The sequence below is a fragment of the Aulostomus chinensis genome, chromosome 2 (assembly GCF_037954235.1).
Source record: "Aulostomus chinensis isolate RoL2024-O1b breed Wild chromosome 2, RoL_Achi_v1.0, whole genome shotgun sequence".
NCBI classification, from domain to species: Eukaryota; Metazoa; Chordata; class Actinopteri; order Syngnathiformes; family Aulostomidae; genus Aulostomus; species Aulostomus chinensis.
In genome coordinates this window covers 18,065,132-18,088,430 of record NC_141321.1, presented here as the reverse complement: position 1 = coordinate 18,088,430, position 23,299 = coordinate 18,065,132, and the positions used below count along the sequence as shown (strand labels likewise).

At 41.7% G+C, this 23,299-nt stretch overlaps 3 protein-coding genes and 1 long non-coding RNA gene across 13 annotated transcripts; 3 read left to right on the top strand and 1 right to left on the bottom strand.

Moving 5' to 3' along the window:
- The first annotated feature begins 174 nt into the window (after window positions 1-174).
- ctdspl2b (CTD (carboxy-terminal domain, RNA polymerase II, polypeptide A) small phosphatase like 2b) lies at window positions 175-12,765 on the top strand. Of its 7 annotated transcripts, XM_086182148.1 has the most exons (14): window positions 315-493; window positions 3,828-4,018; window positions 5,067-5,205; window positions 5,276-5,425; window positions 5,851-6,096; window positions 6,207-6,303; window positions 7,101-7,212; window positions 7,304-7,390; window positions 7,567-7,629; window positions 7,715-7,794; window positions 7,935-8,061; window positions 9,111-9,206; window positions 9,323-9,408; window positions 11,467-12,765. In XM_086182148.1, exons 2-13 carry the CDS (start codon window positions 3,851-3,853, stop codon window positions 9,386-9,388), a joined length of 1,431 nt encoding a protein of 476 aa, XP_086038274.1. In that variant the 5' UTR covers window positions 315-493; window positions 3,828-3,850; the 3' UTR covers window positions 9,389-9,408; window positions 11,467-12,765. The 7 variants fall into 7 exon arrangements, with proteins under 7 accessions (XP_086038246.1, XP_086038239.1, XP_086038274.1 ...); XM_086182120.1 differs by lacking the exon at window positions 315-493 and adding an exon at window positions 175-279 and having other exon boundaries at window positions 9,323-12,703; XM_086182113.1 differs by having other exon boundaries at window positions 278-364; window positions 9,323-12,703.
- A 341-nt stretch (window positions 12,766-13,106) lies between these two features.
- On the top strand, window positions 13,107-16,218 carry LOC147269293 (uncharacterized). Its single transcript, XR_015109715.1, has 4 exons — window positions 13,107-13,850; window positions 13,961-14,021; window positions 14,403-14,563; window positions 15,264-16,218. It is a non-coding gene; the product is annotated as an uncharacterized LOC147269293 (long non-coding RNA).
- Window positions 15,877-18,645, bottom strand: LOC147269292 (ATP synthase F(0) complex subunit C2, mitochondrial-like). 4 transcript variants are annotated; one of them, XM_086182160.1, is made up of 5 exons: window positions 18,572-18,645; window positions 18,193-18,272; window positions 17,307-17,378; window positions 16,438-16,637; window positions 15,877-16,231 (listed from the first exon to the last, which is right to left on the bottom strand). In XM_086182160.1, the coding sequence occupies exons 2-5, from the start codon at window positions 18,229-18,231 to the stop codon at window positions 16,117-16,119; spliced, it is 426 nt and encodes a 141-aa protein (XP_086038286.1). In that variant the 5' UTR covers window positions 18,232-18,272; window positions 18,572-18,645; the 3' UTR covers window positions 15,877-16,116. The 4 variants fall into 4 exon arrangements, with proteins under 4 accessions (XP_086038286.1, XP_086038293.1, XP_086038310.1 ...); XM_086182167.1 differs by having other exon boundaries at window positions 18,193-18,275; window positions 18,572-18,625; XM_086182184.1 differs by lacking the exon at window positions 18,572-18,645 and adding an exon at window positions 18,408-18,562 and having other exon boundaries at window positions 18,193-18,275.
- A 1,285-nt stretch (window positions 18,646-19,930) lies between these two features.
- Window positions 19,931-23,108, top strand: rrad (Ras-related associated with diabetes). Its single transcript, XM_086194429.1, has 5 exons — window positions 19,931-20,214; window positions 20,441-20,831; window positions 21,494-21,567; window positions 21,680-21,884; window positions 22,204-23,108. The coding sequence occupies exons 2-5, from the start codon at window positions 20,459-20,461 to the stop codon at window positions 22,479-22,481; spliced, it is 930 nt and encodes a 309-aa protein (XP_086050555.1). The 5' UTR covers window positions 19,931-20,214; window positions 20,441-20,458; the 3' UTR covers window positions 22,482-23,108.
- Window positions 23,109-23,299: the final 191 nt, after the last annotated feature.

Genomic DNA, 23,299 nt, shown 5'->3' with positions numbered 1-23,299 from the left:
GTAGAAATTAGATTTCTATTATGTCACCTACACCTACACACCTACTATTAGTGTTATGTTAATGCTAATTTCAAAGACTGGTAGATCACCTGTAGTTGATTCTTTTAATTGATTTATAATATCTAAATCGAAACTTATTTTTCTGTCTCCTAGACATGTATTACAGCCTTGTTAGTAATTTCGTATTGTTTGAAAGTTAAGGCAACCCGTCCTGTACCTTGACCACGGCTGTGAAGAGGCCAGTGGTCTCCACTGCAGACTGGCTGGTGTTTTCGAGAGGTAAGGGGGTGTGTCTGTGTCCCATACGGGTATCTGCTTCGGAGAGACTGAGCAGAGGCGGGAAATGGCGCCTGGTAGCACAACGGTATGTCATTTCAGAGACGGCCCTTGAATAGATAGAAAAACTCGCATTAGATCACGAAAACAACCACTGCCTTTGTGATGGTTCAACGGTCTTGAGTCGTTATTTCCAGTTACTGCGGATCACCGTAAAGTAAGTTTGTGGCCTTAATCAACCGTGTTTGTGTATTTGTCTTATTTGGCTTGCGGGGTCTGTAATGTTGGCGAAGGACAGGATAAATATTTTCCTTCCTCGTCTGTTCACATCTGTTAGCCCGAAGCAGTTTTTCAAGAAAGCTAGGCTGGGACATCGCTAATTATGCTAAGCTAAGTTACATGACTAAAGGAAGCTAATACAGGGCCTGCAGCGGACACGGCTAATTCCTGGTAAGCTTGGCTATCGTTGCAAATGTTAACCCATTTTAAGTCTGTATAACCCTACTGTCCAATGTCAATGCCGACAAGAGCATTATTACTACTATGTGTAATTTAACTAGTCGTGTCTCGTCGAAATTAGAAACGACTTCTCTCGCTAATTTAGTCAGCCTATGCTTCATAGCTTCTTGTGGTGAAGCTAACATAGTACAAATTGACATTCCATAACTAAACTTCGCTAGTTTTCCTCAGCTAATACTTACCGTTAGCTTTATTACTGGTTGTATTTGGGCTGTTGGCCATGTCTTGGAACCATCACTGATGAATGGTAAATCAAATCAGTTTCGCTGTTAGGTGGAGATAGTTATCTGGATTAAGAACAGATTTGGACATCATTTAAGCGCATTATCATTTTGTGATTTGATTAACGTTAGCTGTGTCTTTCGAGTTCTTCAACTTCAACCTTGCTAATCATTCGGAGTGACAAAACGTCAACCCCCAATGCCGCTTACAATACCGATTCAGAGGCGCTACCTTTTACTGAACTTAAAGATAGCCATATACCGTTGGCAATTTGGTAATTTACGATTCCCCATTGCTTGCTAATGGTAAGTTAGCATTTTGGGATTTTCTTTGATGAACCGCTGTTAATGTTACCACTGCAAACTCTGTACCGCAGTGCCGGGTCAGACAGTGCGAGGTTGCTTATAGACGGCTATTGTAAAATTTGACTCTTAGTAGTTAAGCTATCTTGTTCAGCCCTTCGCCCCAGACTCGCAACTCAATCTCTAGTTCGTTGAGTTAGCATTAGCTAGCTGCCACTAGCCCCATAGCTTGGTAGACGTGACTATTTTGTGCACCTTTTTTGTTGTTTTTTTATAAGCGTTTGTGTCGGAACAGTTATGTCGACCCGGGCAGGTAAGCAATTTAACTTTAAGTGTTGTATTATATTACATGTCATGGCTATATTTGAAGCCAACTAAGTGGCATTAGTGTATCAGTTCACTCTGTGGAGAGGACGAAGTGTGGGAAGGAGGGCCCCGCTACTTTCTCCCCCGTGTTGCCATGGCTAAGGTCTGTTAGCTCGCTCTCTTTGAGGCTGGCGTTTTCTTATTTCCCGCTCAGTTGCTCGGACCTAGCTATGTGTATGATGCTCGCTTGAATGGACACTTCCGAGAAGGATGGATGTGGCATACATATTGCCGTTGTTATGCATCGGTTATGGCGACAGTGGCGAGCTTTGATTATAACGAGAAGATTTACAGACAATAGTTTTTAGTCGTATCAGCAGCTACTTGAAAATAGTTGGTGCACTCCGGTCATATTCCCCCTGGCAGTTGCATACATCAGTGTGTATCACTCCAAGTTAGCTGATTTAGTTGTGGTCTGGCAGTACGTACATGTGTGGTTTCAATGTAACATAAATATATAGGTAGCATAGAAGATAATTAAAGTTGACCATGAGCAGTAGTGATTTTTAAACACAACTTTTGAGATTTTTGGGTTTGCTTAACAGCAACACAGTAGATATGGCTTATTTAATCGTAACAGTCACAACAAACTACAAAAATTATTATGAGTTTACTGTACAGCTTTTTATATTTTGGCTCCTCAGTTCCTTGTGTGAAGCTGAGGACATTTTACTTTTTTTTAAATTGTTGGTAATGTTTTGAAAATCATGGTAATTCTAGAAGAAGTGTAAATGAACAGAAACTGTTTGTGAGTTGATAAGGCAGTGTGCATGTTTGGATATCCAAGCCCAGATTTGTAGAAAAACAAAAAGCTATAACAGCACAGAGTTTGACCTAAGATCACCTTCACCTCACCAGATTGTTTTCCCCAAAATTTTGGATTGGGAATCAAAGGTTGCTTTCTGTAAAAGCATTGATTGTTTATCTGAAAATTCAATCTGAGAAGCAAAACTGAGGCATATTTGTAAGACTTAATGCTCCATTAACGGAAAGTTACAAGTTTACGGACTCATCTACACATGAACAGAATGTATTTTCTAAAATGAAATCAAGAGATTTTATGATTTTAACTGTAGTATTGCTAGTATAAATTAGTATGAAATTAATTAAACGTTTTTTCTTGTGCATGTGATCCATGTTTTTAAACAGAATCATCAAACCCCAGTGGAACATTGTGGGTTTCAGGCCAAAGTTTACCACAGTAAAAATCTGCCTTTTACATTTAACACATGAATGTCAATTCTCCCTAGAGATCTGTTTAATGATGCAGATGTTAAGTGCATTGTCAGACCCTTACAACAACAACAAAAAACACGTTTATGAGCAGAACGACTTAAAATTTTAAACTTTTCTTGCCACATCTTACTGACTAACTTGGAAGTTTCAATGCCAGCAAATGCTGTTACAGAACGTGTTAGTTTGTGCATGCAGTTGGACATGAGCACACACAACCCCTTGTGTCTTGATGGATACTCCCCTGTGTAAATGTAAAGCAGATGTTGTGAAGGACATTTACAGTATTTGAGTTGTTGTGTATGTATCGAGAGTACTACAGGTTGTGGATATGTCCAGACACATTTTCAGCCAGCTGCTGTTACGTAAGCACAAGAGGCTGGCATGCTCCAACAGTTTGTGAATAGCTTTTAGTTTTCCTCATGCATACTTGCAGACTAGGCTGTCCAATTTAACAGAGTAAGACTAAGGAGTGGAGTTTTCTTAGTTAAGTCTTATGTTACATTTTGAAATATGCTATTTTAGTCAGTTACATTTTTGATGTACTGTAAAGTAGGGAAATAAAGGACATGTAGTTTAAAATCAAGTTGTTTTTTTTCCCCCTTCACTGTACTGATGAAAGTAAAGCCAGCTGTGGCTGCTGTGATCCACTGTGATGTAAGTGAAATGGGATCTTGAATACATCCAGATGTTGGCAGCCAAATGCACCAGTACTATCCTACTTATGCATACACCCCTGTACTCCCATCCATTTTGAATTTTAAAGCATTTGAGACGGTTTCAATAACTGTTTGTCTACCTTGACAGTGGGTAGTTGCCCTCTTTATTTTTTTTAAATTTTATTTCCTTTTTCTCTGTCTGTCATCTCTTCTGACTCATGTATGATTCTCCAATTATTTTTCTCAACAGCCTTACATGTGACTGCTTAAATAATGAGGCTGAGAATGCGTAAGGCGTCTCAGCAGCCGAACCCCAGTCTGGCAAGTCGCCCATCCCGGACCAAGCGGAGGCATTCAGAAGTCGAAGAGGACACTCCTACCAGTGGCGGGAGGGGCTTGTTTTCAACAATCAAAAAGTTCATCAGAGGAAATGCAGTTAAGGTAACAACGTCTATGATTTGATGAGTTAAAAAGACTTCAATGAAAAGAGGAGCATAATAATAATTGTTAATTGCCTGTCCCTGTTCAATGTTTCTAGTTTGTCAGGGTAATGCTAGGTCCTCCTGTGTTGTAAATCAGTTTTGAGCAGAGTGCTCTCCAGGTCTGAGTTAAATGCAGTGTTTCTTGGCATAGAGTGTCATGTTTCTCTTGAAATGTCTGGTGGAATGCTGCAGCAGCTAGTTAGAGATCACGGACTCTGTTCTAATTTTAGTCACAGAGTTGGTGTATGGGGACAGGAGTTAGTAACAAGTTGAAAAGTCAACTCTGAAAAGAGGCTTTTCCTCAAACGAAGACATTGAGGCCTTTTGGTCCTGCTACTTAATACTGTCATTCCTTGGTTCTGCTTTCATTTCTTTCCCAGTCAATTTAAGACTTGCACAATACTGGGTTTTTGTGTCTTTTCATCCACTGTTTATCTAGATGCTGAAAAAGCTGTGCTTGATTATGGATATCTTTTAGCTCCTGTAGAAGGTTTGTTAACAGATCTTGCAGGTTCCTTGCTTGGTTCAACGTATGATATGAGTTTAATGTAAGTGTATTTTGTCATAGTCTGTGACCAATAAACAAAATCAATTTTGAGGGACATCACATTCAAATTGGCAATCACAGCACGTGATGAATGTCTGGTGCATTGCAGTGTAATAAAGTAAATGGGAGGGATGCAAGCAGATAATCCATTTGTGAAACTCATACTCTCAAAAGGTAGTAATGCAAGAGACGATGCCCTGCTTTCAATGTGGCATTTGCTGGTAGATTGTGCATCTTTTCATGTGTTCCAGGTGTAACAATCAGGTTCGAGATTTGGCAACTTTTGCTAAAATTTTAAAAGTAAGTGATGGTGGATGTAAAAGTGTCATCTAATACCACTACCTTACATATGCTCTCATGATAATCCGCTTTCCTATGTGTGTTTTAAGACACTTCGATGAGTTTTCTTAATTTTTCTTTTTTTTTATGTATATATTAAATAATGTGTTGTTTTCTGAAGGTGCAGCAGGGGAGCCCAGCGAAGAAAACTCGTCTCCACTGTGATGTGGACAACAATCTGATTACGTCCACACCTCCGAACACCAACACCCCCCGCAGGACTATCAGCAGGGTTGGCAGGAGAGGCTCTGTCAATGGACGTGAGTGACATAATGAAAAGGTCTACTTGTTTCCACTAGTCTCCACTAACTAATTAACTTTTCTCTGCAGAGGCTACCAATCATGACAGGAGTAAGGAGAAGCCCAATGGCAGCCTGGAGGAAACGACAGCTGTCGAGGTGCCCTCTAGCCCTCCCAGGACCACTCTTCTTGGGACCATCTTCTCACCTGTTTTCAATTTCTTCTCACCAGCTAAAAATGGTTAGCAGACCATGACGGAAGCTTGTTTCCATTGTGTCTGGTGTCGTAAACACACCTTTATTATTGTACAGAGATTGTTTGAAGGACTTGCAATGTGTCAGCTTGCAGTAGATTTACGAAATATACTTCACTCCATGTCAGAAGGTTTAGCAAACTATGCTTTAGCCACATTAATTAAAAAAGAATAAATAGAAAATTCTCCATCTTTGAGCCAGTATGAAATATCATATTTTGCCAGGTACTGCACAGAGGTGTGGTCTTTACTTTAGACATAAATTGTCCCCAGTTTAGGGAAGGGGCACATCCACTTCAATACCAGTGTATCATGTGCCCGTAAAATAAGGATGTCAAAAATGTCTAATGACTTTGTGTGTGTCTGTGTCTGTGTCTGTGTCTGTGTCTGTGTCTCTCCCCCCCCCCCCCAGCCTCATCTGGCTCAGACTCCCCAGACCAGGCATTGGAAGCCGAGGAGATAGTCAAACAGCTGGAAATGGAGCAAACTGTGGAAACGCCCACCAGCACAGCAACGTCCACACAGGAACTGTGCACCACTGCTAACTTCTACTCTAGTGTATCCCAGCTGCCACCTCTGAGACCTCCCCATATTTCTGAGGTGTCTCCGACAGCAGGGGTGGGAGAGCTTGATGATGCTGACCTTCCACCCCTCACAGGTAGACAGAGCTACAGAAACATTTTTCAATTGTTTAGATTTTTACGGCTAGCAATTTTTTTTGTATCTCATGTAAATCTTCCTAACATACAGCCATTGTTCTGGTCTCAGCTCCAGGTTCCAGCCCAGATATGGCATATGTGGACTCTCCTCCCGCTGCAGTACCACCAGAAGCTACCTATGAGGAAGACTGGGAAGTCTTTGACCCGTGAGTTAATGCCTAAGTCATAAAATGATTCATCCTAGAACTCAATCTCTACAAGTCTCAAAGTTTGAATTTGAGTTATCTTTCTGCAAATGAAGGCATAATTTGTGCCATGGTGAGATACAAGCAATTTGATAGTCTTTGCTGGTATCTCTTAAGTTCTACGATGCTTGATACCAAAGAGATAAATCAATTTTAAATGAAATGGATTCTGTGTTTCTACAATTTAAGGAAATTTTGACATCAGAAAAGGTGTAATCTTGCCAGAGTGAATAAAATAAAGTATTCAAAATGTAGTCACACTTTGAGATTGAATGAATGAATCAATAGGACTTACAGTAGAACTTTGCGAGGCGCAACATTGTGCCTACATACATTAATTCGCTGGAAATCAATCCAAGATGTTAGTAAAATGTATTCCTGACATTAAAATATTGAGTGAAGTTTAGCAAGAATGAAGAAAGTATCAGTTCACATCAGTCCTTCCTCCTCCCTGTGCAGCTGGTTGAAAGATGAGTTGCTCCGATCTCAGGTAGCTAAGTTTACAAGAACTAGCCAACTGGAAGCAACTTTGCGCTCGTTTGACACTACAACTAATATGCAATCTGACCACTTAAAAAAGTGAAATTTAAAATGCAAAGAGAATAAGTTTCAATCCTAAAGTGAGTTTGTCCTCCTGGTATAACTGATTTTAAATCCATCACTGTCGCATTCTTTTTCACCTCTGCTGTGCTCTCATCTTTGTTTTAATAAGGGCATCATTGGTTTACTGAAAGCTTGTTTGGTGTCTTCATGTGCAGGTATTTCTTCATCAAGCATGTTCCTCCACTGACAGAAGAGCAGCTCACTCGTAAACCAGCTTTACCTTTGAAGACACGCAGCACACCTGAATTCTCTCTAGTCCTTGACCTGGTCAGTTACGGGACACAACAACAAATGAGTCACTCTGTGATTAGTTTAAAACATGTACATTTATTTGTCTTTCTTACGTTATTTTTTCAAGGATGAAACGTTGGTTCACTGCAGTTTGAATGAGCTGGAGGATGCAGCACTTACCTTCCCTGTACTTTTTCAGGATGTCATTTACCAGGTGAATGCTTCACTGTTGAAGCTGTTTTCTGCCACTAGAGGGGGTCAAAAGTGCATTTGTAAAAGGAATGCCATTGAGATGGGAGCTTCTATATCACCATTTAATTGGCAGCAACCTTCTCTCATTTTGTCATGTACTGATCGGGAGTGTTACCAGTGTTCCCCTGTCATCTGCAGGTGTATGTGCGCTTGAGGCCGTTCTTTAGAGAGTTTCTGGAACGCATGTCTCAAATCTATGAGGTAAATAAAACACTGCTAGTACTTTTATGTTGTCCTAATTGCACTAGATTTGAAAATATTTACCTCTATTTTCTACCCTTTCTAGATTATCCTATTTACAGCCTCTAAAAAGGTGTATGCAGACAAACTGCTCAACATCTTGGACCCTAAGAAGCAGTTAGTGAGGTATGCTGTGTTGTATTTTTTTAGACATTAGATACACAGGAATGTCAAAAAGCAGTTTGCAGCATGTTCTGCTGTGTTTTTAACCAATGTATAACTCTTGTGTCTAATGTACCCCCCCACACCCCATTCTGTCATTACAGACACAGGTTGTTTCGTGAACATTGTGTCTGTGTCCAAGGAAACTACATCAAGGATCTGAACATTCTAGGCAGAGATCTGTCCAAGACCATCATCATTGACAATTCACCGCAAGCCTTTGCTTATCAGGTGAACCCTCGTATAAAATATTACACAGGAGCTTTTTCTCTCATCTGGTTATTAATAAGCTGCTGTTCTAAAACCAGTAAAAGGAAATTGGTTGTGAAAATTCAAGACCTGAAAGTGTAATAATAGAATAATAAAGATAGATTCTATGAATAAACTAGATCATATTTGCAGGTCAAAGCTTAGCCCTTCTAGGTAGCTCGTGTCTGATTAGCCCTTAATGAAAACTGCCTGGAGTGTCTGCCAAAGGTCCAGCTGGTTACTACCTGCTTTGATCTCATTTCAATGCTGTGGAGGTTATGTTGTCAGACCTGCCCTAAGCTGATAATTATCAAACTAACTTGCAAATTACAACCCTAATAATGAGTGAGTGAGCAATTTTTGGTGTATTTTTCTGACCTATAAAGCCCTGTTTCTACGTCTCAAATGTAACATTCAGTTTTTGTCTGCAAGGGGAATAGCTTTAATCAGCTTTTCCCAGGTCAAGTGACCCTGCAGTAGACACTGGTACTTATTTGAGCATTGGGGGCTTTGCCAAAGGTACAGAAACACTTTCACTCTCTTACATGTTGCTTTTATGACAAGATACTTCACTCTGGTGCTGTCTTTGAAAATGCCTCACTCTGGTGTGTTGAATGAGAAACATCAGATGAAACCATCAGAATGGCACCTCTGTATGCACATACTATAGGAACAGGGTCAGCCGGCTCGTTAGAGTGGGTTGACCTGGTTTGAACCTGTGTAAATGCAGGTATCTGCATTTGGAAATGGGGTTGAAATATTTCTTTCAAAGGCCAGTTGAACATCTTAAGGTTTTTGAAGATGTTGGGCCTTACATCTGATGAGGTGTTTTCTGGAACTTTGGAAAGGTCCCGTTGTAATTGACATGTCTTTTTTTTATCTCCGTGTTAGGCTGCCCTGATTGTCTTGATTAATCCTGACTTATCTGGTACTTGGTTTACTTGTTGGTAGAAGCCAAAATGGAATGTATAAGTCAATTTCTACTTGTGTGACGTTATTGGACTAATTTGTGCTTCTTTTTGTCCCTGCAGTTGTCCAATGGGATTCCCATAGAGAGCTGGTTCATGGACAAGAATGACAATGAGCTGCTGAAGTTGGTGCCCTTCCTGGAGAAGCTGGTGGAGATGGTATGATATCTGAAGCCATTTTAATGTTGGTATGCTTACTCTATATTATTCAATCTAATTCTTGGATGTTGTCCCTCTCCTTCTCTCATGATTCCCCTGCTTGCTGAACTCATCAGAATGAGGATGTGCGGCCACATGTCCGGGAAAGGTTCCGGCTTCACGACCTGTTGCCACCTGACTGAATTCAACAACAGTCTCTCAGGTTGGGACAACAAGGAAAAAAACTGAAAGCAACACGTGTGTAAAAAGCCCCTCTTTGGATTACAAACTACAACATTGCCATTACTGTTAAAAAAATTTTAGCCTTTTTTCATTGCGTTAAAAAACTCCATCTCTTCAAAAGTAAAACATTTTTAAAGATCTGGGTGACTTTTTTTTTTTTAATGTCTACATGCATAAATGAAAGTAGACACTATTAATGAGCCCAGATAGACTCCAGTTTTTGACTGACTCTCCAGCTGTGGAGCCAGATATGGTCCCCACACTAAATTACATTGTCTTGGTGCTGGCTTAGTGGATCTGAACTCAACCACCTGTTAAGAGGAACCTGTCTGAGTCCTTGAACTCAAAACCAACCCTGGTGCTCACACTGTTGACAGTGACTAATGACACTCTGTGGCTACAGACCAATTACAGCAGCAACGTCTGGCCTGTAAATCAATCTGTGCATCTGTATGTTTACTCCTTGCCACACACACACACACACACACACACACACACACACACACACTCACTGATTTGGTGTTTGGCAAACCTTTGATCTGTAGCCTTTAAAATCATATGCATTCCGCTGTAGCTCAGTCAAGTTTATACTGTTGGTTGCAGTTCTTTTTCTGGTTAAACTGGTGTTTTTGTGTTTATTTGTTTTTGTTTTTTTTCAAAGATAGTGTTTCAAAATGTTTTTACTTCTGTGTGTAAGGTATTTTAAAAGGGGTCATAATAGGGTTTTTTGGGTGGTACATGTGAATGGCAACAGTCCACTCCTCAGTAAATCAAATGAATTGAATCCAGGATGTGGTTTTGGCTTCACTGTGGACACAATATAGGTCCTAAATTAAATGTCAGGATCAAAAACCTTATGTCTAAATCTGACATCCTGTAAACCTTTTGAGGGCATTCAGTTTTAGTGTCAACGTTTTATTTCATTTGTCTATAATCCAGTATTGTCTCTTACTCCTAATCAAGTATTCTGGCGTCATCAGAGCTCTGTCTTGTTTAGTCCTAATTCGGTGTCTTTTTGATAGCATAAAGGCTAATGTAGCACTCCTCTGCCAGTGTGTCATGGAGTCACGATATAAATCTGGTCAGGTCCTGACACCAGCAGCATACTGTGTTCTTAGTCAGCCTCACTGAGTGGCCCCTCAACCTGTACCGTTATTTTCTACTTTTAAGCATTTTTTTCTTTTGTGGTTAGCACAGTTTTAAGCATTGTGTTTAAGAATGGTAACTATATGAATGTGTTTCTGTCCTATTTCAGCCAGGACACTGTTGTTTCAACTTAATTTATTCAAAAGTGAGACAAACGGAAGACAGAAATGTAAATGTAGTGTTGGCAGTTTTACAAGCCAAAAGTTGGAAGGTTAAAATCTCTACCTGTCGTTGCTGACCTTCAAGAAGAGGAGTCCACAAAGTTGACTTGAGTCTCCTGATGATTTGGCATGAATAGCTGAACTTTTTTTAAGTTTGTGTTGGGTTTGAATCAAAGTGCATTTTTATGTTTTGAGAAAATATGTAGGTCTTGGTTGCTTGTACAGTGCCATACGATCCTCCTCCCCACAAGCCCCCTCCATGGCATTTTTCAGTGCTCATAAATGATTAGATGGAAAGAGACAATCAGACCTCAAAAGTTCTGTAGAAGTCCAAACTTGGAGACGCCCCCCTCCCCCAACATCCTTTACTACTTTCTTGTGTGCGGTATGTGTTGTGTACTGTAATTCCATTGAGCTGTATCCCTGTGAGGAAATTTTCCAGGTGAATCCTGCTCTCTGTCCCGCCCAAACAATCCCTGCTGCTTACTGAATGCAGGCAGTTCCGAGACGGCTGCCTGTCTCTGCCTTTTTCATCAGAAGTTAGTAGCTCTCCGGAAATTAGAACTAGTTTTGTGTTCAAGTAAAATTGTTACAGGGCACAATAGTGTGCTCATCCTGTTATGAGTGCACATGTCCAGACAATGAATGTAAATTGCGAATGGGTGAAGGTTGAAGTGTCTTTCCCAAATTCCTTGTTTTCTTTTCTTTTCCTCAACAACTTGAACAAATAGACAAAGAGGGATCGGAGCTTCCTCTGGTCGAATCTGCAATTATCTTGAAGAGGATGAAGAACAATGTGCATGGAAGAGGAAACACATCTTGGGGATCAGCCATGTCCCCCCGCCCCGCCCTGCCCCACCCCTCCCCACTCCAAAATCATCCTTACTGCCATCTTTTCGTATGCAAGCCTCACCTGGAGTGTGAGAGCCAGCCCACTGGCCTGTGCGTGTCTCCACGGTTCTCAGTCCCGGCGTTTCTGAGGAATGGAGAGACGTGTGATCTGTATATCCAGCTCATTTGATGTGCATTACCAGTTTATTGTACACTGAGTGTTGTACAATACATGCAGCTTCATGTCTAAAGAAAAAAAAGTCCTTAAAGGAAAAAAATCTTTTGTATTTTTGATTTTAAAAAAAGGCATGTCATATCTACTTTCTAAATGTATTAATGAAGATTTAACTACATCAGATGGAGTGTTTTTTTTTTTCCTTTACAAATATTTGTATGTTTAGTTTAGCGCAATGTCACTGAACTGTTTAACTTAGCATGTAGAGAATACAGCTTGTTTTGTGGGAAAGTCCTGAATTAAATTTTAATCATGGCACTTTTTCTGCAGAAAAGAGTAATCGTGTTAATGATTTTTTTTCCCCCCCAATATCCATCAAGCCATTTTACTTGCAAGAATTGTTCATTGTGCTGAAGATGTATTTAAAAATGTTTTAAGACATCTTTGTTAGCCATCAGGCTATATGCTATTGTAAAGTGTATATACAGTTACTTTGAATTTCTGAAAGAAAGTTTTAAAGTTAAAAACATTTTGCACATCCTTTGTTTTCATTTCACCTGTGAGATGATGCAGAAGTCTGAGATCATGCACTTGAGACTTGAGAGTGAAACAGCAGTGACTTAAATTCACATGTTGTAAAAAGCTAAATGCTTCATTATGGTTAGTTATAGTTACTCTTCCTGGCCAAGGCAACATTCACCAAAAGTGAATGAAGGAGAAGCGTCTTTGGATGTAATTGTAATCAGAGTACCAATCTAAGCCCTCTTTTTGACTTTATAAAAATAATCTTTCACAGGCTGCCATCTTTTCACAGTTCAGCCACTTCCATATCTCCATAGCGCTTTCAGTCCAAGCCCACCAACCTGAAAATCCTGAGATCCTGAAAACTCACACTACATAGACAACAATAACCATGAAGAGGCTATTGGGAAAACTGACATTTGCTTGGGCTATCAATTTCAGTGTACTTTTGAAAAGAACCTATTCATGTTTTGTGGAGTTTGTTGGTCCATGATTTAATTTTTAAATCTGTCCTTTTTAAGAGTTTGTCAGTTGATCACTCAGTCTCAAAACAACATTTGTTAAGAGAATGCTGAGGCGAGGATTGCAGTGGCTGTTTGAGGGGCAGGGCCATGGAGACAGAGTGCAGTGTGTCATACTCTAATCCACGCCCACTGGTAGGCAGAGCAAGTGAATGTGATTATGATGGTGTGCAACCTAGGGCTTCAATGCAAATTGATTTGAGAGAACACCTGTAAGGAGCTGAAAACATCAGATTTTGTAACGTCACCAGCTTATTTTATACTGACATGACAGTTTTCCATGGGGGGGGGGGGGTACAACTGCTCAACTGAGCATGCTCAGGATAATTTAATGTGCCATTCAGATCAAAGGTGATCTGCTGTAAAGAGATTATGAAATTTGAGATCAAAGAAGACTTTTAGAATATGGAAATGTAAAAAATGATGGACGTCCCTCCACCTTGGCTGCTCCCCCTCCAAACACCTCCAAATCCCAGTAAGACATGGTGGTCACTGGCTGACTAACCAAACTTAACTCAAACTTGCATCACATTCAGCCTGTGTTTACATTTTATCAGCTGTTTTGCTGTTCACATCTCGGGTGCAGGCTAGATAAACAATTAGAACCTGTCTCTTGGTGCAATCTTACCATTTTCCTCTCTTCTCATAGCAAGAGGAAGGCTGGCGACCAGCTGGACGACCAGCGTCCTTATGTTAAGAAGCCTCTCAATCCTTATATGCTGTTTGTGATGGAGCAGAGGCAAAATGTCAAGGCTGAGCTCAACTCCCAAGGACAATACTGAGGTTGCTACGGTGATGGGTCAGAGGGTAACTGTGTGAATTCACGCACAGCTCCATACAGTACAGATGTTTCTTCCATTATAGTAAAATGTGTTTATGTTCCTATGTGTGCGCATGTCCACATATCGGCATGTTGTTAGCATGTCTGTTTACTGGTGGTGTGTTGTCATGGGTCCATAGTGGAGGTCCCTGACCCAGGACGAGCGGGACAAATACCGCAAATAAGCTGAAGAACAGCAGAGTCCACACCTTGCAGCACCCAGATTGGTCGTGCAAGGACACTAATGTGAGTCCCACATGTTCAGTTCCAACATGAGGCTCAAGCTGGTGCAAGGAGAGTTTTGCTTTTATCAGCCAATTTCAGGTAGAAAGTCTGACATGTTTGTTTTCATGCAGGGAAAGAAGAAGAGGAAGACAAAGACGGAAGGATCGTCTGCCAGCAGTCGGCCAGTTACAAGTAAGACAACATGCTTTCATTTGAAATGTGACGTAAAGCAGATAACTAACAAGACAACAAGACTGCATCATGACTCTTACAATACAATGATTTTCCTAATAGGAAGGTGTTTCTAAAGATGCATATTTTTAAATTGTATATTTAAGTCCCATACAGTTGCAGCTGAATCACACGGACATTGGTGTGAAGTTAAGATTTACATAGCTTTGAAACAGTTTTCTGCAAAGTTACAATAACAGTGGGGTAAAAGAAGAAATCAGAAGTTTTCATCTGAAATTATTTGATTCAATAGTCAGATAGTAATGTCGCTTGCAGTTTTAAAAAGCACCACCTTGTTGTGAAAGTAGCTGACTGGTCTGTTTATTTTTATTGGTAATGCAGCAGTTTCACTGAGACCAGCCGAGCAGGCCAGCTGGTGGTTGGTGGCTGTTGTGTCACTGTACTGCTCGGTACAACAACTATTAAATGAGACCAGGGAGCGAACGGAGGGACGGGACAGGACCTCAGGCTGAGTACGCGCACCATCAGGAGCAAGAGAAGCGGTGAGAACATGAGGAGCAGGACCACACATCGGTGGAGTTCCAGCAGCCGGTGGATGACCCCCTTTAGTGCTGGAGGAGATGTAAATGGAGGGGAAGTCTCTGAAGATGGAGCTCCTTCCCTCACAGGGGCTCATTCACCAAACAACTCAACACATTCTGCCCCCTTTTAGATTGCAGCATCTTTTTTGCTGTTTAAAGTTGATTTCATGCATGTCTTGCAATCTGTGCTCGTTACTGTTGCTCTTGAAACACTTTTCACTCAATGTCAACCATTTAGGACCCTGGAATGTGACAAGAAGGTTGCAACTATGGCAGCTGAGAAGGCCATTGGGCACAACTCTTATTTCCTTCTTTATTTGGGATGAGTAATTGAGTGCACTTTCCATTGTTTTCATGTATTGCAGAATTTTGTTGTTTTCTTTCAGTCACTTCCATGTCCTGTTCTATAAGGGACTTTAAAACAGCACCAGTTATTCGTTCTGGAATGGAACTATTGGAATTTCTTTATTATATTTTCTGGAACAATTCCATCTTCTATAATTAAATATGCCAAAGTAGCTTTTTTATAGCTTTCAAGTCATGTGACCTAGGGATTCCATTTCAGCGCCAAATATTTGTGCTTGACTAGAGAAATAGGATACAAATCTTTTCTTTGCCTTTTACTGACATCCATCCATTTTCTTCCACTTGTCCTGTTAAGGGTTGCGGGGGGGCTGGAGCCTATCCCAGCGCTACGAGCGAGAGGCGGGGTTCAGGACAGGTCACCAGTCCATCACAGGACCAACACATAGAGACAGACAACCATTCACACTCACCGTCAATTTAGAGTATCAATCAGCCTCGTCCCCTCTTGATGTCTTTGGACTGTGGGAGGAAGCTGGAGTACCAGAGAGAACCCACACAGGAACAGGGAGAACATGCAGACTCACACAGAAAGATCCTGTGATGGAGCCGGGACTGGAACCCGGTACCTTCTTACTGTGAGGCGACAGTGCTGACCACTGCACCACCGTGCCGCCTACTTTTACAGACTTATATTTCATAAATGCAAAGTACTCCTTTTTTGATTCCAGTTATGTGACTGTGGGACTTAAACTAACTTTACTGCAGTAAATTGAGGGTGATCCATGTAGTTGTTCTTTGTCTTTTGCTCCACACAGCAGTGCAAACAAAATAATTACTTCCAAAGCTGTCTTGAACTTCACTAATGAATGATATGTCTCCCACGTAACTGAAGAGTCATCAGTTTACTGTGGCCTGGACGCACGCTCTCGCTCTCACACCCACACGGCACTAAAAATGTGAACATATGCTTTAGAGGAATTAAAGTGTTTTACTTTTGTTATGGATTACAAGTCTGTTAACAAAAACATCTGATTAAATGGACAATATAATGGCAAAACCATCAAAAAAATTGAGTCTGGTGCACCATACATCTGTGAATTCACTATCATTTAAGAAACACCAATGATCAGGGATAAACCTTACGATAATCTCGTGCCGTTCAAGGCAACCAAACTGATGTGTCCCTTGTCGGCAAACATCCACCTGGATTACATGGCAAACAGAATGAGGAACGCCACCATCAGACAGAAGAGACCCATGGCTTCAGAGAGAGCGAAGCCCAGGATGGCGTAAGAAAACAGCTGCTGCTTCAGAGAAGGATTCCTATCAAAAAGAGACAACAGTTGAGAAAACTGAGGAACGAAGGGCTTCAAGAACAGCTGCCAAGACATTCTGCTCAGAATATCAATACTCAACCATGACACCGGATTGATCACCAAAAAAAAACAAACCACAACATAAAAATCATAGCTGTAAAATTAACGCTAAATCTGTGCAAAGAATTCCTTCTTAGAGGAGGGACAGTTTACCTGGCATATCCAATAATAAGGCTACCGAACACTGTCCCAATCCCAGCTCCAGATCCAGCCACTCCAACAGTTGCAGCTCCTGCTCCGATGAACTTTGCAGCGGTGTCGACGTCGTGGCTCACAGCGCTAGTCTGGAATCCACGCACCGCCATCAGCTGCTGGGAGCTGATGGCACTCTGTGGCGCCAGGAGTGAAGCGGTCTGCAACACGATGATGATGTGATGTTTAAAAAAAAAAAAAAGTGCTCTGAACGCTGTTTGAAACAGATGCCTGCTTCTCATGCATTTGGAAAGGAATGTGTGAGTGTCCATCAGCGCCGTCCTTATTATTCCCTTCTGATCTGCCTGGATTAACCCTAGAACACCAATGTCGTTTGATTTTCACCCACATGATTCGTTTCATGTCATTTTGCAAGGTCCCCCATGGTACCTTTTTTTAAAAAAAAAAAAAATCATTTTATGTGACATTGCATTTTGAGAAATTAAAGAAGAGTACTTCAATTTAGCAAACAGTGTTGTACTTTAATATATTTTGATTAAATCTATATTTTATCAAGAATATAACATCAGGTAAAACACACCTGATGTTGGTGATGGTGTTTCTGATTTCAACATCACTGTTCTGGGGTTAAGGTTCCTCAGAATCAACAAAACTATAGCAGCTGAAAACTTAAATGCTGACGAAGAGAAACTGGGCTCAAGAGGAAGAGAGGCTCATCTACTACTTCCTGAGTTCAGTGTTCGGCTAAACCCAGGAGCTTCTTATTTCTTGAGTTGTCAGAGCAGCTGGCAAACACTGATATAATACTTTTCCAACATTGAAAATTGCGCATGCATAGAGGACATCCTCCAGTGCCGGCAGCTGCTCACCTCAACTCTCCTGGCATCTGATGCGACTGCTGCTGAAAGCGGCCTGTACAGCGTCCGAGATCCAGCACGGACCTGCGTGCACAAATACACCTTGTAGTGAGAGCAATTAAGCTCTATGACCGAGGTTTGCAAAATGTGAGGCAGGTCTCCCCAGACTGTTTCGGAGGAGGCTCAGTGACTGGAGGAGAGAGAATATGAGTCATCAAAGGATATTATTCCAAACAGCCTAAAAGCACGTTATTTAGTAACAGATATGGTTAATGGCTGCTGTATTTTGGGGGAAATTTTGGTCAGAAACTGGTGAGGGACTCAGGACTCCTGTATGTGGTGTCCTCATAGGTAATGAAAAACAGCAATATTAGGCAACTTAGCTAAATAGCGGTAGTAAATTAGTGTCAATGGGATCTAATAAGATCATAAAAATAACCCTCCAGAGGCATCCAGGGTTTAGATGAGTTGTGTCCGGGGTTTCTTGGCAGGCTCCCTCTGCAGGGATCGCTCCTACACCTACTCAGCTCATGAACATTTACATATCAAACTCCTAAAAATGAAGGAGTGACAACACAAACAGGACATATGTTGATTATTAGCACGAAAACAGCCGTTGGGTGTTTCACAATGGGTGAATACACCGAGTCTAACCCGGACGAGCGGTGGAGAACTGACGCCCTTGCAGGGGAGGACACAGGTTCGACTCAGCTGAGGGTCAAAGACGGCTAACAGCTACATAGCCACCGTGTCAGTGTTAGCAAGCTACGCCGTTGACGCCGCACACAACAGCTGCTAACTCGCAAACGATGGCGTTATCACGGTTAAACAGGCTGCAGACGTGCATGTGCTGTGGCCAACAGCTAGCAAGGACCTCCATCCATTCATCGGGGCTCACCAGAGAGGGCGTGGAGACGAACTTCGCACAGGCATACATGACGACGGACGTCCTGGTCAGGTCAACCACACGAGCAGCGTCTGCTGGGCACAGAAATGAACACATGAACAACAAACCACAATGAACATTCGGGTCACCTTAAGCGGAGTCTCGAACTGGCTTGTTCGACGCTAAAGTAACAAGAACAAAGTGTACAAAGTTTAGCGAGCACACACGAGTGAGGTCAGGACCGGCTGTCCACCGAGCAAGGTCGCTACAATCCGGCTAGCTGGGACACAACCGGGCCAGCACGGAGCGTTCAGAGGAAATACATCGATCACATAGAAGCATTAATTTTACTCAAATGCAGAGGCTTATGACTACAGAGACGAACCCTTACCGCGTTCAACTAGAGGTCGAAGACGTGAGTATTGCACATGCGCAGTGTCGCTTTTGGATCATGTTCCGGTGTTCTTGGGTGTTTTAAGGGCTGAGAGGTGCGACACTGCCCTCCACTCACAAATGGCCGATTCTACAACGTGTGAATAATAATGTAATAATAATATAATGATAATAATAATAATAAAGTAACAACAATAATCATCATAATCATCATTTAATACACCAAATGTGTATTTAGCACTGGCGTATTCAGGTTATCACATAACACTTGTGTCTGCTGACTAAAAATATTAGTATATACTCATAGGGTCGCCTTCTTAAGTCAGATTTTTAGGCACACAGACAAAAAGGTTTTTCTCATGAGAGTAAGTTGTGTTTCTATGCCATTTCTCTGTCTACGCCACATTGGTTGAAGTACAGTATACGTCTAAAGCCACAGGGGGGCAGCAAAACCACACAGAAATGATTAGCTGTGGAAATGGATTGATTAATGAATGAAAAAGGCAGCGTTGCAGCTGTAAGGTCTGTGAGCAAAATTATGAAAAAATACTTTGGGTTAAATTACAGAAGACCAATTACTGAATACAGTGATAGAAAACTGAGCTGACCTTCGTGGCAGAACTGAATTGTGTTTGCTTATATCGATATTTTACATGGATACTAGATGCTGGATTGACAGCTGGAAATAATGATAATTAATTCATAGTGCATGTTCTCTCGTATTATATTATTCTTATATTATTTCCAACAATACCACGTTGAATTATGCATTCTTCTTGCATGTGAGCATGTGGACAAGAACATTACGATGTGTTAGAAGCTTCATTTGTGTGGGGTCTTGGATAAAAACAATCTTCCAAAAATGAATCCCTCAGTTTTATGTTTTGTTTTGTTTTTTCATAATGACAAAACCTTCATTCCAATGGATCAAGACTTGGTGGCTGCGAAGGCCATAGCATGATTCACATCATTATATTGCTCATCAGACCATTCGGTGAGTCCTCGGACGCGATGAAGGGATGTGTTGGCGTCAAGTTTTTCCCATTTTCTTTCAGTTTCTTTTCTCTTCATTTGTCACCTGTATCATCCTCAGTGGTGGGTGAGAGGACCCCCTCCTCTCATGTTGAAACTAAATTGAGCTCCGGTGACTAGGAAGCTCAAATCTGATTATCAGTCGGAGAGATCATATTTCCATAAAAGCATTCACATGCGCTGCCCCCCCCCCCCCCCCAGGTTACCTGAACCTATTGCATTATGTGGAACCACCCATCTCTAAATTTATCTTCCGAATTAAATATTTATATCACTCCAGCTTTCAGTGGGCTTTCCCTGCACAAGGATTCATCTCTGGCAGCCCCCGTAGAAGTAAGCTCCATTTGGCGTTGCGGAAGGGAGATTCCTCCGCTCTTCCAGTCATCCCCCCCTCCTCTGTATGATGATGTTACCGTTACGCACCAGTAGAATACGCGGAGACGTGACTCTCCGGGGCGAATCCCTGGCGACGTCACTCCTCGTCCTTTATAAATAAGCCGAGTAGCAACTCAAGTCAGACTGAAGCGAAACCGTGTTTTCGCCAACAACAACTCCTCAAACAAAGGATTATTGGATTGACGTCGTTGGATTTATTACCAGCAGCACCCAGTAAGTGCTTTGATTTACGAAACTACGAGTTATTTCGTTTAGCAGAGTTAAATGGAGGAGTTCGGGGTTGTTTAGGCTACATTCGCTCAAACTCAGGGTCATGATTTCTACAAGTAATTTACTGTGTGATTAAATGATAGCGTGTGCCACGCTGATTTTTGCTCGTCTCCCCTCCTGAGGGATGATTGCGCGAGCCTTTATTAACGCATGGCACATCTGTCCACAGATCCCTGGTTTGCGCACAATGACTTTGAACAAAGGAGACAAATTGCGGAACATGGACAAGAGAAGAGGAAGCATGCCGTTTCCCATGAACATGCCAAACCTACACCGGAGAAGCATGCCCGTGGATGACCGGGACCTGCGCGCCACGATGCCACAGACCGGCCAGACGGACGAGCTGTCCAACCTCCTCCGCTGCACGTCCTACTCTCCGAACGAGCAGCACAGGGGCAGCTGCGCATCGGACTCCTCGGACTCTGTTATCTCTACCGGCAGCGAGGCTGAACAGCAGGTGTACAAGGTGGTTCTCCTCGGGGAACACGGCGTCGGGAAGTCCAGCTTGGCGCGCGTCTTTGGAGGAGTTGAGGATGCTGGTCACGACTGCGATGAAGCAGGTAAATGGTGTGCTGAGGATGAGTCATCAACCCTTGACACCCACACACACACATTATCAACATGTCCATTGTCTACTGAGGTTTTAGAGACTATCAGGACTGTTAAAGGTTAGTTTAAGCTTGAACAACAGAACTCGGCTGATTTATTAGAGGTTGAATGGATGAAGGTTGAAAGCATTTTTTTTTAAATGTGATGCCTCTAAAGAAAACAGTGAAAAAGAGATCATGAAAATGGGGATTATGAAAACGTACTCAATATTACAAGCTCTGTTGATTTAAGATTTATATTTGTAAGAACAATATGAAGTACATCTGATGGATTAGGGGGAGAGAGAGAAAAAAACAGGGTTCTTGGTGTTTACACGCAAGACAGTACATGCATTGATTATTGCTATTTCCATCTAAAGCCTGCATGGCACCAGCCCTGCCCTCCTGCTGCCAGAAACACATCCAATAACATAACATGAAGGCAGAATATAAAAGACCAGCAGTGATGGACTTGATCAGCGAGCGAGATCAGCTCTCTGGATGAATATGTCGACTACAAAAGACCAAATGTGCTAAAATCAGTGACAACAAACACAGCTGTTCAGATAAAGAGATGCTGCTCTTTTCTGTCGATGTGCAACTGAATATTTCTTTATGTTTCTCTACCTCTTCAGGAAACACTTACGACAGATCTCTTCTAGTGGATGAGGAGGAGGCAGCCATTATGTTGTATGACATCTGGGAACAGGTGAGGGATTTATGCAACATTTTCTTCCCTTACATTGATTTCCACGTATCGGTAAAAGATCAGGTGAAGTCTGAGGACGAGTTCTAATCACATATGTGTTTCCCCTCTCAAGGATAACAGCCCGTGGTTGAAGGAGCAATGTATGAGGATGGGAGACGCCTACATCATTGTGTATTCAGTGACAGACAAGTCAAGCTTTGAGAAGGCATCAGAGCTGCGTATTCAGCTGCGTAGGGCCAGGCAGTCTGAGAATATTCCCATAATCCTTGTGGGCAACAAGAGTGACCTGGTGCGGTCCAGGGAAGTGTCGGTAGATGGTAAGTCAGTTTGATTAATTAACCTTTTGAACCTAAAGTCTAAGCTGATTTAAGCTCTCGGGGCAGGCAGATTTTAAAGTCATTTTGGTTGATTCGAATAAATCTGATGTTAATAATTGAAGGCCCTGAGGCTGTGTGATCAAAGCTGACAGAGCTGGTTGGCTTTGGTGGGGTCAGGCCATGTTTTTCACTCGACTGCTTAGGTTTAAATAGACTGAAAACAATGCTGAACTCTTTCAACAATGATTTCATTTCAGTTTTCAGCTGAGATCAACTTCCTGAATATTTCAACAACATATTTTTCCCTCTCTTTTTTCAGAGGGAAGTGCTTGCGCGGTGGTATTTGACTGCAAGTTCATCGAGACGTCTGCATCTCTTCATCACAATGTGCAGGACTTATTCGAGGGCATCGTCAGACAGATCCGTTTGAGGAAAGACAGCAAGGAGGAGAACGCGAGACGTATGGCCAACTGCAGGCGCAGGGAGAGCATTGGCAAGAAAGCTAAAAGATTCCTGGGTCGCATGGTCGCACGCAAGAACAAGAAGATGGCTTTCAGGCAGAAGTCAAAGTCCTGTCATGACCTAACAGTTCTCTGAGGAACAGATGGGACAGAAGGACTTTATTTTCTTTGGCCTCTGAAGACCAGATGCTGTGTGTTTTATAACACTAACCCTAAAGGACTAATAGAGATGTACAGAAATATATTTTTAATTTCTAGATACCAAACAAAGGCAAAGAGGGGACTTCATACAATGTGACATTATTCAAGTCATATCATGATAACGGTGATAACCATGCATGATGCTTTGCAAACATTTATTTATTTTTGTTTGTCTGCCTTAGGGAGGAAAAAACCTTGCTCTCATGAAAAATATGAAAACTCCACAAAGATTGTTTGTCTCATGTTTCGAAGGTTGCCGTTCTGTTGGGTTACTGTTGTGCTCCTGTACTGGGGGAGAGTGGAACACGAATGATGCTGATAGCGACATACATCTCATTATCCTAAAGGACGGATGGGTGGATCACAGGTCATCTGGAGTCATATTTACTTGAAACGCGGTACGCAGGTTCGTGCCTCAGCCAAGTTGAGGAAGTCAAAGCTGAGAGAGAGAAAATGAAAAAAAAAATCTGTTATTCTATGTTGTTCAATAACATCGAATTCAGTTTGTGAATGTATCGGTAAAGCAATAAATTATATTAGTCTTGTGAGTATTATTTGGGAATTTTTTGTTCATGTTGATATGTTTTTTTCAATAAATCCAAAATGAAAAAAAGAAAATTCTCTTTCATTTTTCCCTCGAAGCGAATTCCAAATGTCTGGTTTTAGTAATGCAATTTGCATCCTGGTGAATATTTATGAGAGGGTATCGGTGGAATGGAACTGCGCTGGCCAGTGGTTCTGCAGGAAGGAAAC